Source organism: Typopeltis vanoorti, chromosome 11 (assembly GCF_054136105.1).
Source record: "Typopeltis vanoorti isolate ZY-2024b chromosome 11, IOZ_Tvanoo_1.0, whole genome shotgun sequence".
Taxonomy (NCBI): domain Eukaryota; kingdom Metazoa; phylum Arthropoda; class Arachnida; order Uropygi; family Thelyphonidae; genus Typopeltis; species Typopeltis vanoorti.
In genome coordinates, this window is record NC_143559.1 from 6,062,671 (window position 1) to 6,082,141 (window position 19,471).

Consider the following 19,471-nt stretch of genomic DNA (forward strand, 5'->3'; position numbering starts at 1 on the left):
AAAAATAAAAAATAAAAAAGAATAATTACTTGGGTACATTACCAAAGTTCTAAATTATTAACATATTGCTCACATTAAAAATAATTCGCGTGGTCTCGAGATCGCCATAGCTGAATGGCAGGAGAGTGACAATCAGAAATGTTGTGGCTGGGGTTGACATTAATGTGAACAAGATTTGGTGCAATTTTTGTTGATTCTAAGATTTTTCTTTCATGGCATTTGTAAATAATTTCGGATCTATACCAGTTTACTGAGTGTCTAGTGGATTGATGGTCATTGTGATCAAAAGAATTAAACACCTGACTTGATAAGACCGTAGCCGTGGTTCTATCAATGGTTCCGAATAACTCTCTGAATTTTTCTTCGTTACGAAGCTCAATTAATTTCTCTGTTTTTCCATAACATGTAGAACTGCAGTCACACTAAAGACGGTACACACCTGGATGCTTCAAATTGTTATGTTTAGGTTTTAGTGGTCGAAGCGAGGATCGAAGCTTTGTTAAGGGATGAATAAGATACGAAGCTAATATTTCTGGAGGATTTTTGCCAATTTGTTAGAAATCGAGCTGATATACGGAATGGTGATATAACCTTTCACATCATTACTCGCTTCGGAAGACTAAACAAGAGTTTAGAAATCGACTGCACACAATAACCATTTTTCTGAAAAATTAATCAAAGCAGATTTAATTCTTTGGCGATCACGCTTTCGTCGCTGATGAGAGTACGAACACAGGTTCCTAAAGTAGAAATAATACGAAACTTTTAAGGTGGATAATAATAATTATTATCTTATATATAAATAATATTATATATATATATATATATATATATATATATAAACTTGGTTTTAATCCATTTCCCAAGTAAGCAAACAGACAAGTAAGTCAAGTTTCCGCCTGCACGTAGAGCAAGTCTGGGCTACTCCGTACGTTGTGCAAGTCTTAGGCGACTCGTGGTAAAGTTGGATTAAACTCTGATCGCTAGTCTTAGTATTTACCCTTAATTCAAAGCACATCTCCTTGAGGAGATGTATAATGCTATGCATTAAAGGCAAGAAGCCATTACCCAGACCGGTTTCGACCTTTATCGAGGTCTGATCAGTGGGAGCCAGGCATAGAAATACCAAGGTTTAAGTAATACAGAGCTTATAAATATTTTACCAAAACAAGTTACCATAAGGTGTTTTAACCTTATTAAATAAAAATCTCAGGATGAGAGATAGATGTAGAAAGTTTTTTTACCATGTGTATTAAAACCAAGTTTATATTTAAATACATATAAAATAGTTTGGTATCTTTAGCGTATGCTAAGGATTATGTTGCATCAAATACGTCGTGTATGATATCCATTAGTAGCAGACGAACTTGGTTAGTATCAGGTAACTATCTAGAATCACTCAGGTGTGGTCTTACGCTGTCTCTGCTACACACGTTCAGTGAAGTGAATCTAAAGATCACCATAAAATATTTCTTACTGAAAAAACTATGAAAACTGTGAAGCATATGAACCTAAAACTCAATTTCAGTAGGCATGATTGTCTCATAATTTTGAAAAGAGATTTCGTTAAGTAACAATAATCACTGCTATAGTTCGCTCACAGATTAGAGATCCTTCGACACTTCTGCGCATGTCAAAAAAGGAGAATCCATTCCGATAATAGGGTAATCAGTCCATATTGTGGGATGAGTTGTTTATTATTACAGGTCGGAAAATTAACCTCTCTTTTATGATTATTGTAGTTAACTATATTGCTTGTATAATAGTTGGAAAATTTTACCTATAAAGCACGTGATTTCGAGTGTTGTCGAACGATTCGTACGTCCTTCATTTCTTTCTCCCCTTCAGCATGAATCGACTATTCTTGGCAAGACGCCAAACAAAGACCTACAAACGGTGGGCGAACTATATCTTTATTTATTTATTATTCACCACTTGAACTTCGAAGGAAATTTATACACATTTCACTGCCTGCAATTGTGTGAAGTACACTATGTGTTATCTTGTTATATGTATACATTGTATTCAACTTCGTACATTTTGACTGGACATAACCTAGCGCAGATGGCTTTGATATTCAAACTATCTCTGCTTTTCAATATATATTTATATACAGGGTGTTCGGGATAAATTTGACAGTTTCGTAAGGAAAAAGAAAATCTTCTTTGTATCTATTAAATTTAATGAATTGACAAAAAAACATTACAGGCAGAGTTAATTACAATACTATCAACAAGATTTACTCAAAATAACCACCATTAGCATCGATCACAGCTTCAATTCTGCTTCGGAACCTCGAACAAGCTGATGCTACAGTCTCCCTGGGAAGGGCCGCAAAAACTGTTTTAATTTTATCCATTAACTGGGCTTTTGTATTACTGGAAGTGCGATTGGTGTCTTTTTCAGCTGCGCCCCATACAAAATAATCCATGGGGTTAAGGTCTGGGGAGTTTGGAGGCCAAACATTTGGACTGATGAAGTCGTAGAAATTTTCAGACAACCATTTTTTACTTTTCCCAGAGGTGTGTCAAGGGGCCGAATCCTGCTGCCATACATACGGCCTACCATTGGCTACCCTTGTTATCCAGGGCTTGACTACAGTTAGCAACTCCACGAACAAAGCCCGAATTCCAATGCCAGGGTTCTTCAACACCTGTTCCTGCAGATTTGCGAGGAATTCTGCTGTACGAACGCAATCAGATCGTCTGCTAGGGATCTTTCTTCTTGCTACATCCTCGTAGTCACCATTGCAAGTCTCTAGTTCATGCCTGATTGTTTTTACTGTATTCAGGGAGCATTGGGCAGCAGTCGTAATATCCTTATTTTGATGGCGGGCACGAATCATCATGATACAAGTTATTCTCTTCCATGATTCAGGTGGGTTCCGGCTATCCATCCTTTCTGACATCTTGTATATGAATGAAGAAGGGTCCAAACTTTTAAATGAAGAGAAGTGTGTGTTAATACATGTAACTTACGGAAAAATATAATTAATTATAAATATGTCAAATTTATCCCTAACACCCTGTATATATATATAAAATTATAACAATCTGGAAAGAGTATAACCCATTTGGTATACAAATAGCCCCATGTGTATTAAAACCGTATTAAAACCGTATTCACGTTTGCAGAAGATCAAATAGCATTAGCTACATCAGCAGATGATTTACAAGGATCATTCAAACCATTTGATGATATCTCAAAACAATATAATATGACAATATCTAAAGGAGAAACAAAAATAATGGCATTCAGAGGAGAAAACCCAATAAGAAGTAAAATAGTGATAGATAATAAAATATTAGAACAAGTAAATACTTTCAGATACTTGGGATGTGATTTATCATATGAAGAAGAAAAAGACAGATACTAAAATATCAAACTTTGGCAGAGTAAACGGCATAATAAATAATATATTTAAGCCATCCCTAGTACTAAACACACACTAGAATCAGACTATATAATGTCTTGTCAAAACGAACTTTACTAAACGGAAGTGAAACATGGACCATAAAAAGAAAAGATGAAAAACGAATTCAAAGAGCAGAACTACCAAAAATATAATACAGATATAAAATACGTGGTAAAAGAAGAGTAGGAAGATCAAGAAAGAGATGGCATGAGTATATATATATATATATATATATATATATGATTTTCCCTTTCAGTCGTTTCCGACCGCAGGTGACTTTTGTAGACATTGCCCACAAAGAATTCCTGGTGAGTTTTTACAGGGTAGTTCACTATTGCTTTCCCCAACTCCCCAATTTTTTCCGGGCTCAAGACCGGCATATGGCTGGACGTGTTCATGACTGTAATCCATGTGTGTTCACGGGGCCGGTTTGCCTGTTCTGGGGGACGAAAAACCCGAGTTTCCGTGTGAACCCCCCCCTACCTCCGTATGAGACCGGCTAACTCACCTTTAGTCGAAAGAGACCAGATAAGTATATACTATGTACTGTGTACTTTCTGAGTGTCACTTGAACTGCAACTGTAACTCGAATAACAAGGAAGTGAGCTCAATTTATTTTCGTTTTCATAAAAATATAAATAAACTTAACTTCCTCAAACAGAAAGAATAAACAATCCTAATCTTTTGTTGGATATTGAGAAAATAGTTATTAATATCCCTGATTAAGGCGATGATTATGCTGAAAGCACGGCCTCTGAGAGGAATTTTATCACTGGGTACAAATTCCTTTTGGGCCCCTTCCCTTCTCCATTAGTCAGTCTGTTGTTATCCACTACGGTTTTATGCCATGCGCTGTAGCCTGTAAGGTCAAAAAGAACATGGAAAACGAGAGATGAGTGGAGAGAAGAGCTCTGTTAATTTTCTGCATTTAGGGCCTTATACTCCTCCCATGATAAATATAAATAAAATAAGAGGATCAGAGATAAGAAAGCACATTTGACTTGAACATCTTTGTTTATGCTACAATGCAGATAAGAAATCACATCGAAACACCCTTTTAGATTGCAATGCAGATCAGATCATCAGAAGACATTATTAGTATTAGTAAAAAAAAAAAAAGGTGGATATACTTACTATTTACTTTTTTTTTTAAAAAAAAAAAAAAAAAGCTTTCCTGGCTTTTTTTGTGAAAAATTTGGAATCACAGCATGAAAATTAATTGTTCTCTCGATGTTTGACTCAATGCTTAGCCTGGCCAAATCCAAAAGACGTTCCTGAGACATTGTAGACTAGAAATAATTCTCAATTAGCTAAAGTTTGCTAAATGCTGGAATTGTTAATAGTATTCTTAAGCTAGTACAAACAAGTCACCAAATCTATACTCTATTAACAAGTTCAACAGAAAATGCACAGTTAAAGATGGCTTTAACTGTGCATTTACAAAATTTGCTTCATGTACTGATGGTAAATGGCATAACGACTCTTGTAACTAATAATCACGTAACGAAAAACATTTGAGTAAAACCTACACATTCATGACAAGTGCCCAATGCACACTGACGAATATACTGTTAGACCAGCGTTGCCACATTTTTTTTAATGTACCAGACTTAATAACTAAAAAGTACCAAAAAAGGTACCAAATACAATAAAAACTATTCCAAGTAAGCTGGTAGCAAACTTTGAACAAATAGTTTAGACATATTTTTTCAGTAGAGTTTGAACCCCAGATTTAGTACTATTACATGCATTATGACTATTTCCGTACTTTAGTAGTCGAAATTTTACCAAATGTAGTACATTAATACCAAATGTGGCAATTCTGCGTTAGACTTAGTCATAAAATACTACTGAAGCGGTTGCCATGGTAATGTAGAAAAATGGCGGCGTAAATGCGACCCTACTTATCCATTTACATAACATCAGGGTTAAATCACACTGATGCTATGATTAAAGTAAATAACATTATTCATTATTATTATTACGTCACACCTCCAGGGAGTCCAAAGACTCATCGAGGGAGGGTACCTACTTCACAACTCTCCGTCTCCACCAACCTCAACTAACTACAACGATACCAACACCATCTACCGCCGACCACCACACTAGTATTTCCACAGACAATCACAAACATCCATACCAATAGCCGGATTCGAACCCGCAGCCTTTTGACTGGAGAGCGGATACACTAACCACTCGGCCAACCAGGCCAGCATTATAGCTCTACATTTCCCAACATTCCATAATATTAGGGATCATAATTTCTACGAATTACGATATATAAAACTATGTAGGATTACACAAAATGTGAATGCTAGTCTTCCCAAAAATATGCTAATCTGGGCCCTTGGCTGAAACACTTAAGTAGGTTTCATTTACGGACTTATTTTATCGTACTGAGAGAAAATTCCGTTTCTTGCCATATAATCCAGTGGTAGCAAATTATTTGAGTAGCATTCGATATAAAGAAAGCCTTTTGGTTAAAAAGATCTGGGTTCTAGGGTAGAAAAGTTTATCCTTTCATAAACACGGAAATTTCATCCCCAAATCAGGCAAACCGGTGGAGAATAGGCATGCAGTTCACATAAGAATACACATTTAGGCTAATATATATTTATTTAGACTAACCACATTATCCTAAAATTATAGTTTATAGTTAAAAATCTTAGGCAATTCTTCGGCCTCAGATTATTATTATTATTAGGTGCACTTAATTAAATTACATTTTGAGTATTTACAGACTAAACTTAATCATTGATTTATTTGTGTTGCGGAATCCTTTTTTTTTTGTTGTTGAAGCCACCGTAGCGCAGTTGAAAGAACAGCGGAACATTGCACCCTTCGATTGGAAAAGACCTGGATTCTAGATTCCCCTCGTCGTGACGAGGGGAATCCTTATACGGACTTTTTCATTTGAAGGTGAGTTAGCCTATCTTATACGCAGGTAGCAGGGTTTTTCCTCCCTGAAACTCAGGTTTTTCATCCCGCGTACAGACAAATTGGCCTTCAGAACAGACGCAATTTACAGACAAAAAACACTATTGTTGGTGATGATGATGGGCGATAGATGGCGTTGATGGTAGGGGTGTCGTAGTTGGAGAATTAAGTAATAGTGGAGAGGATGAGACGTATTTAGGGAAGTAGAGTAGTGTGCCCTCCCACGATGATCCTTCGACTCCCTGGAGGTGTCACGTAGTAGTAGTAGTAGTAGTAGTAGTAGTAGTAGTAATAATAATAATAATAATAATAATATTAAAGGGATAAAAATCCTATGTTGTTATATAGCCAGTAAGTGAAACTCAAGATCGATAACTACGATCTATGAGTTTCAAAACTTTGAAACTCATAGATCGTAGTTATCGATCTTGAGTTTCACTTACTGGCTATATAACAACATAGGATTTTTATCCCTTTAATATCTATTAAGTTGCCAGAAAACTAGCCGTTTGGTTTTTCATTTTAATTACAATAATAATAATAATAATAATAATAATAATAATAATAATAATAATAATAATAATAATAATAATAAATGACTTCTATAGCCTCCGTAGCTCATTCGGTAGAGAGCAAGTCCTTTGGTTGGAAACGCCTGGTCAGAATCCCATCTAGTAAGCTATAAACTTTATCAGGGTTTTACAACTGAAGGTGAGTTAGTTGGTCTCATATGTGAGTGGTAAGGTCTACTTCCATGGCTGTTTTTCGCTCGGAAAAACAGTCATGGAAGCCAGTGGACATAGGATAAACTGCCTATCGTAAGCAGTGTCAGGTTTCTAGAAGCCACGTTACTCGCCTGTGACGGCATTGAGCCCAGCAGGAATGGGAACCATCATTTGCTAGATATTTCCACCTGAAAACAGGTCATCCTCAGTGACAGAGGCATAAATACACAACATAGAAGATAATTACAATGAATTATAAAATAGGAATTAAAAACAGTATAAGCCACGTGATGGTATGAGGAACCACACAATGTGCGCGAGATGTATCAAATCATACCTAGACGGGGATAAATTAATGATGTCTGATAACTATGCTAATTCCGCAGATTTTTGGCGAGGCAACTGTTCCTATTCAAATTAATTTGATATAACAGGTCTTCAGTAGCAGATGCCAATTCCATGCTACGCTAAACGGATTTCTCAGGATTCTTATTAATAATGTAAAACTGGCGTTCCTGTAAGCTGTTCTCTACAGAACATCCGTTTTGTCCGAAATAGAAGAGAGAGAACTTGGATCTTGAACGAGGAACTAGGTAGATGCTACGAAGGGCGAGCGGAGAGCCTTTATATGGCCACGGGAAGAGCTGTTGATCGAAAAGAATCTAGGTAGGAGGTTTCTTTGAGGATTCTTGAAATCGGTTTAGAGGTACCTATATGGAGTTGGAATTCTTCTTCCTTGTTCAAGGTTGCTAAAAGTATGTTTGTAAGAGTTAAAGCATGCTGTGTAATCCGTCGAGAGAAGCCATTCAGCTGCATTCGATGTTAAAATATTTATAGTATGAGCTCTTCGGGGTTAGCCCATACGATATCTGCCCGATGGAGCAAGAGCTTTGTAATTGTAATTTTTTTCAGATTGGGTGGTGTGCAGACTGTGTGTTGCTACTGTATGTAGCGAACAGTGAATTTAGTTTTGATGTAGACGAAGATAGTTAGTTCACGAAGGAGAACAAAAGACATTATGAAAACCCATTTTTTGTCATTTTCTATTTCCATCATGAAATTTATTCGGGAAGCAATTTATTTACATTTGGTAGAAAGGTAAGTAAGGTATTTCCATGATGGGGCCAGATGGCGAAAACATCATTCATGTAGAGCATCCAAAAGGATGGTCTGCAAACTGTAGGAGAAAAGGAGGTCTTTTAAGTTTTCTTGATAAAAGTCCTCCAGTTCAAGAGAATGTGGGATCGCTTCCCATCGAGGTATCTGTTTGTATAGTTTGGCAAGTAAAGTATTCGGAGGAGTTGAAGTCAAATAACTTGACTGTATCTCAAAACAAAGATTGTGAAAGCAACTGAAAGAAATCTTCAATAAGGATATTAGTGAATAAGGATTCAGTATTCAAGCTAACCATTAATTTATGAGTTGAAGGGTATTGGGAAATTTGAATATCTTTTATATGACTGAGAGATTGAGATTTCAATTTTAATTAGACTTTAATGCGCCAGAGGCCAACAAGCTTCCTGACTCATTACTGAGAGTTCTGGCCTATGTCCTATCTACCATTTTATTTCTGTGTCCTCGAAATGAAGGAGTTATTGGTCTCTAAGAATGTTTGGAGAGCTTGAAGTCTATCACTGACATTTGATGGAGAAGAGAAGGCGATAAAAACCGGAACCTCAACTCTGGAGACAAAACATGGTATCATGTTTTGTCTTTCAGCTTACAGTAAGCTGGTTGGTGGCGGTGTTTCATCGGGCGATGAAGGTCATCTATGCCTAGTCGGTCCAGTTTGTTCCTACAACTAGAAAGATTTTGTTTTGCAGCAGGAATGCACGCAAAGTACGACAGAGCTCCATTTATGGAAACATGAGAAAGTCATGATAATTGAAAGAAACAGGTTGTATGTTGCGCAACGACTGCCCAGAAGTGACCCTTGTCGAGGACTGACACACACACATATAGAAACTATATTTCAAGATGTGGCGGATTTGAGATTAATGTATAGTTAATAGTGGGGGTTACTTTTCATCTTTGTAGTTGTGCGACTGTAAAGTGGCCTGCAGAGCTAAAAGTGCATGAAGAAAACTTCGTGCACATTTTAGCTCAGCAGGCCACTTGAATAGCTTGTAGACTGAAGCACTCATGGATGCAATTTCATTGTTCTATAAAAGGCAGATGCGTAAGGCAATGATCATCATTATCATCATCAAATTCCTGACATGCACCCTCAAGGGGGATACAGGATATTATGATAGTACCACAGTATGAAGAACTTACATCATTATTAACTTCCTATCAGCAATTTTCCACCAAATCAATCTGTTATCTGTCAAGACTTCAACATTAACAGATCTTATCTTTCTGTCTTCTAAGTCACTTTTACTGTATCAATCCACCTATATCTTGGCTTCCTCTGGGTCTTTTTCCTGTCAACCTGGCAGAGAACGCTTGCTTGCTAATCTTTCCTCTCCCATTCTGTTTAAGTGACAATTCCACCTGAGATTAGCTCTTATAACGCATTCCTTTATGATCACAATGCCAAGTACTTTCCTAATATCCTCGATTATAATATGACATTGCCATTGATGCCATTTGTTCACGCACCTAATCCTTCTCAAGACTCACATCTGTGGTCTTTGGTCAAGTGTTTTATTTCTAACATCTAGCACTCAGATCGATAAGTTAAAATTGGGTTAGACACCGTTTTGTATACCACTAATTTAGTGTTCTGACTAATTTCTGTCTTATTCCATATGAATTTATTCAGTTGACTTCCTACCATACCAGCTTTGTTGATTCTGTTGTCTATTTCCATATTTAATTTACCACCTTCACTAAACATCGTGCCTAAGTAGCTGAAAGGTTTTTCTTGGTCTATAGGTTCAAAATATCAGTTGATATTTTCAGTGCTTCTGCCTATGTTCATAGTCTTGTTCTTGTTGTTGCTCACCTTCATACCATATCTATTACAACAGTTATTCAATTCACTCAAGGAATCTTGCAGACCTGTAACGGATTTATTTAGAAGTAGGCGCATAAAGCAAAGAGCTGAGATTAACATCTCCAATTTTGATATCAGGTTTAATACCGCTTTCCATCATAATGTCAGACAAGGATGTATATTATCCCCTCTGTTATTCATTATATGTATGGGTCAACAGAGGGGATAATATACATCCTTGTCTGACACCAGTTTTATATTAAACCATCTTCCTGTACTTCCTTCAATTCTAACTGCTGACTTAAAACTCAAATAAAGACTAAGTATTGCTTGATATAATGCCCAATTGACACCATATAGCTGTAGTGTTTTGAATAGCTTTTCTCTTTACGCCTCTTTGCAGGTCTACAAAACTTAAATACAGATCTTTGTTATATATTCCCACGATTTTTGAACTAATAATCGTAGAGTGAAAATCTGATCCTGACAGCCTCTATTTGGCCTGAATTCAGAGTGTTCTTCAGCAAGTATACTTGAGAAACCAAGTATACTTGTTCTTCACCAGGCAGGGAAGCCTGGTGAAGAACCAGCTGGATTCAGGCCGAACAGAGGCTGTCAGGATCAGATTTTCACTCTACGATTAATAGTTCAGAAATCGTGGTAATCTAACAAAGATCTGTATTTAATTTTGTAGACCTGCAAAGTAGCGCAAAAGATGGCGCAAATAGAAAAGCCATTCAAAACGCTACAGCTATATGATGTCAATGGGATATTATATCGAGCAATACTTAGTCATTATTTGAGTTGTAGGTAGGTAGGCAGTTAGAATTGAGGAAGTACAGGAAGATGGCTTCTGGTAAGTCTTACCAGGAACACTCAGCAGTGAAATACCTCTGTAATTCTCACATTCAGCCATTTTCGTATATGGATATTATGAGAGCTCTACTTTAATCACCTGGAATTCGTTCCCTTCTGTCCTCTGTCCAGGCCTTCTGACTATGCAGTGCAGCCACTCAAGATTTTATACCTTCATACTTGAGCATTTCTGGTCGAATATCATCTTCTCCAGCTATTTCCGCATTTCAGGCTTCTGATGGCTTTTTCTACTTCAAGTATGGATATGTTTCCCTGATTGCAAGCTTGTTGAGTATTTTTACCACTGTGTTGTCACTGCTTGTTTCATTTAGCAATGTTTCGAAGTAATTACTCCATACTTCAAGGATATCTCCATTTTCATGTTACCATTATCATCTCTAATTCCTTTTGTAGAACTCTTTCCTCCATTTCTAATTAGTGATTTTTTTATATGCTTGATATTTATTTTCCATGGACCCCTAGCTAGATCTATCCTCTTCTTTCTCTACTTTGAGAAAGACCCACTTACTTTAATATTTCCTATAAGGCCTTATCAGACTCGAGGGCCATGAAATCTTTTCATTTCTGACCTTACAACTATGCCCTCTCTTCGAAAGAAGGGTAGTTCAGAAGCCTTAAGGTAGCAGCCCTACCACTGAACTATTCCATCGTCAGGCTAATCCCATGCCATGGAGAACATAATTCTACATGTAAGCTGACAGAAAAAGATAATCGGATTGAATCTATGGAAAACGACCCTGGAATGGAAAAGGTAAAACAAAAATGGAAACGACAAAATATAATACACATAGTAAACTGGAATGTAAGAGGAATAGCATGTAACGAAATAGAATTAGACCAACTATTAAATGAAAGAAATTTTAAAATAGCAATAATCACTGAAACAAAAAAGAAATTAAAAGGAACTATGAGAACCGAAAATTTTAATGTGATATGCAGTGGAGTCGACTGAGACCAAAGAGCACAAGCAGGAGTCATGATTTGGATTCATAACTCCCTTTCAAAACAGTTAAAACATTATAAATTATGGAATGAGAGAACAAAAGAAGCCAAAATAAAAATAGATAGCTGCTATTTAACAATAATTGGTTTATATGCCCCAGAAGAGGGAAGAGAACAGGATAATAATGATTTTTATAATCAATTACAAAATACGTATAATAAAATAAATAAAAATGATAACGTAATTTTAGCAGGAGACTTAAATGCAAGAATTGGAAACACGAAAATTAATAATAATATAGGAATACATGGAGAACATACTCTAAAGAGGAACGGTAAAAATTGATTGACTTTGTAGTTTAAAATAATCTAAAAATAATGAATTCCTTCTATAACCATAAAGGCATACATAAATATACTTGGGCAGCAAGAGGATGGAAATCAATATTAGATTATTTTATATTAAATGAAAAGACATCAAAATTTGCACTAGATGTTAGAGTTTACAGAGGATATGAAATAAGCAGTGACCACTTCCTTGTTAAAATAAAATTAAGATTACCACCTAAATGGCTACAAGTAACAAGAATAGAAAGAAAATTTGAAACATTTGTTTATAAAACTAGACTATTGAATGACACAAATGTACAATATCAATATGGACAAAGAATTAACAAATATCTAGATAAAATAAAACAAAATGAAGAAATAGAAATAGAATGGCTTAATATAAAACAGATACTAAATGCAGCAGCAAATGAAAGCTTAGGAAAGACCAAAAAATTCAATGAAAGGAAAAAACTGAAGATCTGGGATAATACAATCAAAGAAATAATCAAAAAGAAAAAGAAGCCTATCACAAATGGTTAAGCAGTAAAAGATTAGAAGATGAAATAGAATATAAAAGAATAAGAGCCATAGCTAAATGAGAAGTCAGAAAAAGACCTAGAGAATCATGGAACAAATTTGTCTCTAATTTAGAACATGAGTTATATAAAATAAGACCCAAAGTATATAAGATTTTGAAACACTTAAATGCAGATACCAAAGAAAACATAAAATTAAACACCGAATTGAAATTAGGAGAATTTCTAAATTACTACACAGAATTGTGGACAGACAAATATTTTAAAAAAGATAACTGGCAAACAATTAACGAAAATGAAAAGGAAATAACTAAAGAAGAATTAGAAATCAGCCTGAAAGAAACAAGAAACGGAAAATTACCTGGAGAAGATAAGCTAGGTTCAGAACTATATAAATACGCAGGAACAAGATTTAAAGAAAGACTCTTATTATTTTTAAATAAAATTTATTCAACTGATATCCCCCAATAGAATGGAAAAAAGCAATTTTGATTCCTATCTTTAAAAAAGGTAATAGAGATGACCCTAAAAACTATAGAAGTATCAGTATACTAAATTCCTATTCAAAATATATAGCAGAATCTTAAATAGCAAACTAATGAAATATTCCGAAAACTTTATTTCAGAAGTACAGAATGGATTTAGAAAAGGACGATCATGTATAGATCCAGCCTTTTGCCTAAAATTAATAATAGAGAAAAGAAGAAAATACAATTTAGAAACACATATTGCATTTATTGAAAAAGCATTTGACAACGTTAAAAGAAACATATTATTTAACATATTAAAAGAAAGACAAATACCAAATAATATTCTAAAAGCTATCACAAATATATATGAAAATAATCAAATACAAAGAAGATTGAATCAATTATCATATACGATAGTGATAAACTAAGGGTCCGACAGGGATATCCCCTCTCAGCAACTGTTTTTAATATTTACTTAAATGAAATAATAATAAAATGGAATAAAAAATATACATCAAGGAATTAAACTTTCTCCTACAGTGAACTTAAACAGCCTCCTTTTTTGCCGACGACCAAATAATAATTACAAATTCTGAAGATAATTTACAGAAAGCCATTTTAGATCTAAATGAGATATCTAAAGATTATGGTATGATAATATCAACAGAAAAATCAAAAACTATGGCCTTTAAAGGACAATATCCAGCAAGAACTAAAATAGTATTAGATAACAAGATCTTAGAACAGGTGAATTCATTTAACTACCTAGGATGTATGATCACATATGAAAATGAAAAAGATATAAACGTAAAAATTGCAAAATATTTAAAAATAAAAGGTGTAATTAATTCTATATGTAAACCAAACCTAGTTTAAAAACAAACCAGACTAAAAGTATACAATACATTAGCCCTACCAGTCTTAATGTATGGAAGCGAAATCTGGTCAATAAAACATAAAGACAAACAGAGATTAACAACAACAGAAATGAAGTTTATGAGAAAAACTGCAAAGTATACCCTATTTGATCACAAAAGAAACGAAGAAATTATGAAAGAATTAAACCAAGAACCAGTAATAGAAAAAATTAAAAAATATAAACATAAATGGATGGAACACGTTCAAAGAATGAAAACAGAAAGATTACCAAAACAAGGCTTAAAGTATAAGTCATTAGGAAAAAGAAAACCAGGACGTTCTCTTAAACGATTCAACGATGACTTCTAAGGCCGGAACAGGCCATGCTAGGCCTAAATCCTTGATACGTATGATAATGCTATTTATTTTATATGTTCATACCTATGTTATTTCTATGTTATTTTCTATCTTCTAAGTCCTCCCATGACTTTTCTTTAGCCAGTTTTACACAGTGTTTAGCTTTCTTAGATTTGTCTCTGTATTCTCTAAGAGCACAAGGTGACTCATTTGCCAGGAACTTTTGGTATGCGTTCTTCTTTTCTTCACTTCCTCTTTAACTTCATGTATCCACAATGGAGTTCTGATTTTTCTATCCTTGCGGACAATCTCACTACATGCCTCTCTGGCTGAATCATCGAATATTTTCTTTAGGGCTTGCCACTGAATCTCCAAGGTTTGGTTCCTGTTCTCAAACCTTTTCATATTTTTTGAATAATTTTGTATATTTTAGTCTACAGTTCACATCTGAGAGCTGTTGAACTATTATTCGCTTTAAAATTCTTACATGGTCTTCTTTTCAATATGAAATTCAATTTTATCCTGCTTAATACTAAATGGTGATCACTTCCAATTTCAAATCCTCTGCATGCTTCAATGGCCTCTGCCAGTCAAAGAAGATAAATATCTGGCTTGTGTGGTGATGCCTGGGTATCATCAAAATGATAGATGTGAGATATTTCTAGAGAGGGAGAAAGCAGATAACCCTCTATGTTTCTAGCAATGAACTCCTTAAGTTTTCCTCATTCCACTGAAGGGAGATTTACTTACCACTGAGGAGTGGTAAGTGAATTCTCAGTTTAAGGTACTGGCTACGGCACTCAAGCATAAAACGCTTGTGCAGTTTAAGATTTATCGAATGATGACAAGGAACAGGAGGAAATGTAATCAGCAAAGATACGAATAGGGCCATTTGGTCAGCGAGAGCAGATTTTTTATGTAAAGGAGAAAGAGAGTGGGTGAAATTATATAGCGCCAGGGTATCCCACTACGGGTGGGAAAAACTAAAGTGAGGAATCCATCCCACTGTGACGAGTACGACAACGACAAAAAGAGACTGGTGAGTCAATTGCAGAAGGAAGCCCACGCTGTCATTATATTTATGCACTGTTTGTTACTTATATTTCAGTTTGAATAATATTTTAATTGAAAAAGGTTAAATTTCATTTAAATCAAAGTTAAAATTTAATCATAAATTCATTCATGCTTTTTTAAATAATTGGAACGGATTTAAATAATATAGATCATTGGAATGTCGGAATTAAAAACGGAAGTGTAAAACTTAAGTCTAAAAAAAAAAAAAGATAAGATAAAGAAAACAATTTTGGTATTTTAAAAGAAATGTTTCGCAAAGGTCATGGAATATGTTAACGATCCCAAAAGTGATGTTTGTTCGTTTTTTTTAAAGCCCTGAAGAATAGAAATGGCAACCGATACCTTGGAGCATTTTCAATTTCCGAAATAAATAAAATAAAATTAATGAATATACGTGTTTTGGTGAAGTTTCAAACTGTTTTAAGGAGCATTTTGTTTCTCTTTTCCTCTTAATGGTCGAGCACGTGAAGCTACTTTCAATTTCCACTTTCTGCTCCTTTGGGAAATAAGAAAACATTTTAATTTCCTTAAGTCATATGGGTTTCTTTCGTTACTGTGTGTGTGTGTGTGTGTGTCCGTGTGTGTGTGTGTGTCCGTGTGTGTGTGTGTGTGTCCGTGTGTCCGTGTGTGTGTGTGTGTCCGTGTGTCCGTGTGTGTGTGTGTGTGTGTGTGTGTGTGTGTGTGTGTGTGTGTGTGTGTGTGTGTGTGTGTGTGTGTGTGTGTGTGCGTGTGTGCGTGCGTGCGTGCGTGCGTGCTTCTCAGGAGATATACTCATATAAAATACCGCTTCTGTCTTCCAAGAGATGTTTTCCTTATTTGTTTCCTTTGGAATCAAAAGAGAAAAATCTTAAGAACTGAACTTAACCACTTTTTTCTAATAAATAATTTATAATAAACTCTTTATTATAAATAAACTGATGATCCTTAACACGTGATCTCCATATAAAGAAAGATAATATTTTTCTCAGAGAATAACTAACAATTATTAAAAAAAGAAATCACCTTCTGTTATGAGACCTTTTTCATGACCACTAGTATTAATAATTAAAGACTTATTTTGTGAGCTAGCCAAGTAAATAATAGTTTAATATCCGACGTTTCACTGACTAAAATCTGTCAGCATTTTCAAAGGAATACACTGGAATTATTCCTTTGAATTCCTGTGTATTCCTTTGAAAATGCTGACAGATATTAGTCAGTGAAACGTTGGATATTAAACTATTATTTACTTGGCTAGCTCACAAAATAAGAAATCACCTTCTGTTTAATAGCAATTCGCCTATTAACCGTACAGAACTCGCTAAATTGTTCCTGCGGACTGTTTTGTTATGCGAAAGCATTTGATCTCTTTGGGGTGTATTATGTTTGCAAATTATGTAATTTTTGTTCAGTTCGTTTCTGTTCTGTTGCAAATTATGTAAAATTTCTGTTCAGTTTGCGTAATAAAAAATCTGATTCCACGGAGAAAATCTCTGCCGTGTTTCGTACGAAATCGGCTAAACTGATCTCCGGTTGGAGACGGAGAAGAAAATCTCAGTAATTACGATTACACGTAATTACTGAGACAAATGTATATTACCTGCAGAATCCTGAAACGTCTCTGTAAGCGCATTCGCAAGGAAGAGTCGATATTCTTGAAAGCACTGGAATTCCGTCTTGGAAAAACGAAGAATCTTCATTAAGAAGTTTACAAGCAATTGGCGGAGTTTCTCCCTTCCGAAATCTCGAGTTTTTAGCCCAAAAATTTGACCAACCAGCCGGAATGAACCAATGCTATTAACAGACATAAGACTCCCCTTAGTTGCTAAGGCCGTAATTGCAGTAAACCCAACCTAGCAATGTAAAAGTAATACTTACTGACGCTCGACTTCCACTGGTCTGAAACTCTGGCCGCACCAAAGTTCCACAGCGATTCAGCTGGATGTTGAACTCGTATCGAATCAGTCCTGTGCCATTGACGTAAACACAGTCTCCATCATTTGCATAACCTGTGCTGTACACTAGTCCACTGAAGGTTTCATTGAATTGGACGGATATTTTCATGTGGTTGTCGTAGCAATCGGCCGTTACATCTGCCCAAAGAGATGAGTAAAACAAAAGTAGTGTAAACTGCATTTCATTGCTTTAATATATTTAAAGGTTATAATTAAAGGTTAATTTTATCTACATAAATACATAATGATATGAAATAATAACTGGTCAACAGAGTGCGAAATAAAATTCGCACCCTCCGATGAAAACATCCATGTTACAGTGGGATTCTAACCTAATTTAAATGATCTGTAAAGCTTATAATTAAAAATTTGAAATATGTTAGTGCCCCTTCTTAGCGCAATTTCATGTTGGTGCCCCTTCTCTGTAGCACCTTTTTTGCTGTGGGCCACGAAACGCTTTTCATTGCCTTTTACTTTCTGTTCATTAAATGTTTTCGATGAATAGTTATCCTGATAAGTATATTACCAGAGTATTTTCTCATCCTCCCGATCTTCAATACTGAAGAGTGGGAGGATGAGAAAATTGCAAACTGCTGTTAGCTCGTTTGCAGATTCCCTTTATGCGCATGGAGATATCCTGTACGGTCTTATTAACAGCAAACTTATTTGATGTTCCAAATACTTTACTTTCATGAACTGCCACTCACTTTTCTTTCTTCTTAATTGGATTCAGCGGTACTCTAATTCCACAGCAATTAAAACCAGTGACAAAATACAAGCTGAACATAGATTCTATAGATTGTCCCCCGTGTGCCATTTCCAGCGAATAAAAGTCCTTCTTCTGCACTTACAATTTCTTCTATTTCTTCCACTAGCCACATAACTATAGAATTCCCCAGGATTTTGCTTTGCCACGTCGGCCAGTATCCTTTTATGTGTCCATGTCTCCTTCCTCAATATACTGGTCACCCTCCGGTACTCTCCCCGCCTTATGCTATTCTCACAGACGATGAATCCCCCTCTTTATAGTTGCTCCATAACCATTCCTTCCGCAGCCGTTGAGTAATTTCATATTCCATCTATTACACTCTCACTTTGCGAACTCATCTCGAACAAAGTACCAAACACTACTGCTTTCCCTTTTCTTCAAGTGATCATGCTACCGAAATTCATCGTCCTGTTTTTCCTGGAATTATTATTATCATCTTTTTAGTCTTAGATCATTTGCTGTGTGAGGCGGTAATAATGAGATTCCTTTTTCTAGACTACAGATGAAATCTACCTTAGGAATCTGTTGAGGAGCTATTGCATAGTTGAAACCTTTTTTGAGAATATCGATTTCAGGTTTCTTTAAGATGTGGTTTGAGAAATTAAGAATAACTTGGTTGTCTGGTAGAGAAGGTTTAGACTCATTGTGGGTGGTATAAAGGTGGTTAAATTTTTTAATCTGGGTCTGTCTGCTTTTTTTAAAAGCTTTGTTGAAACTGGTATTAATTCTCATCACTAGATAAAAGAACTATTCGTGATTTAAAAAACAACAAACACATCATATTCCAGGCATTATTCCTGAAGATGTCTTTTACAAAGGTGCTACGTTCCCTCCCCTAGGGTTTTATATTCCTATACTTGCATATATATATATATATATATATATATATATATATATATATATATATATATATATATATATACATGTAGAAAGTTTTTTACCTTGGGTATAAAAAAAAAAAATCAGCTAACGCCTTTTTATTCCCGTATACGGAGAGTAGGCGAGGCCATTTAGCCCTATCTAACTTTTGGAGACTGAGTGGGCAGTTCAATCTCCACTGGTACCCAATCAGAGATAGATGGCCCAAGGCTATCACTAATTAAGCGGTACACAGTGAAGAGAGACGGCTCAAATGTGCCGCCATCTCGTGGTCCCTAACCCTAACCCTAACACATAATGTCTGAAATAATGTGGGTTCTACGGCCGATTTTCTTGAGTTTACGGGACGAAAAACCCGAGTTTCCGGGAGGAAAAACCCGCTTGCCTGTGCCAGAGATCGACTAACTCGGGAACAGGTCCTCTAGTCG

General features: G+C 35.5%; 1 protein-coding gene across 1 annotated transcript in view; it reads right to left on the reverse strand.

Moving 5' to 3' along the window:
• The window catches only part of LOC150101282 (uncharacterized), a 47,180-nt gene that overhangs the window by 13,609 nt on the left and 14,100 nt on the right, over positions 1–19,471 (reverse strand). The window contains exon 2 of the mRNA XM_090400748.1: positions 17,319–17,533. Coding sequence (XP_090256874.1) covers positions 17,319–17,533 — 215 coding nt within the window. The remainder of the gene's footprint in view (positions 1–17,318; positions 17,534–19,471) is intronic.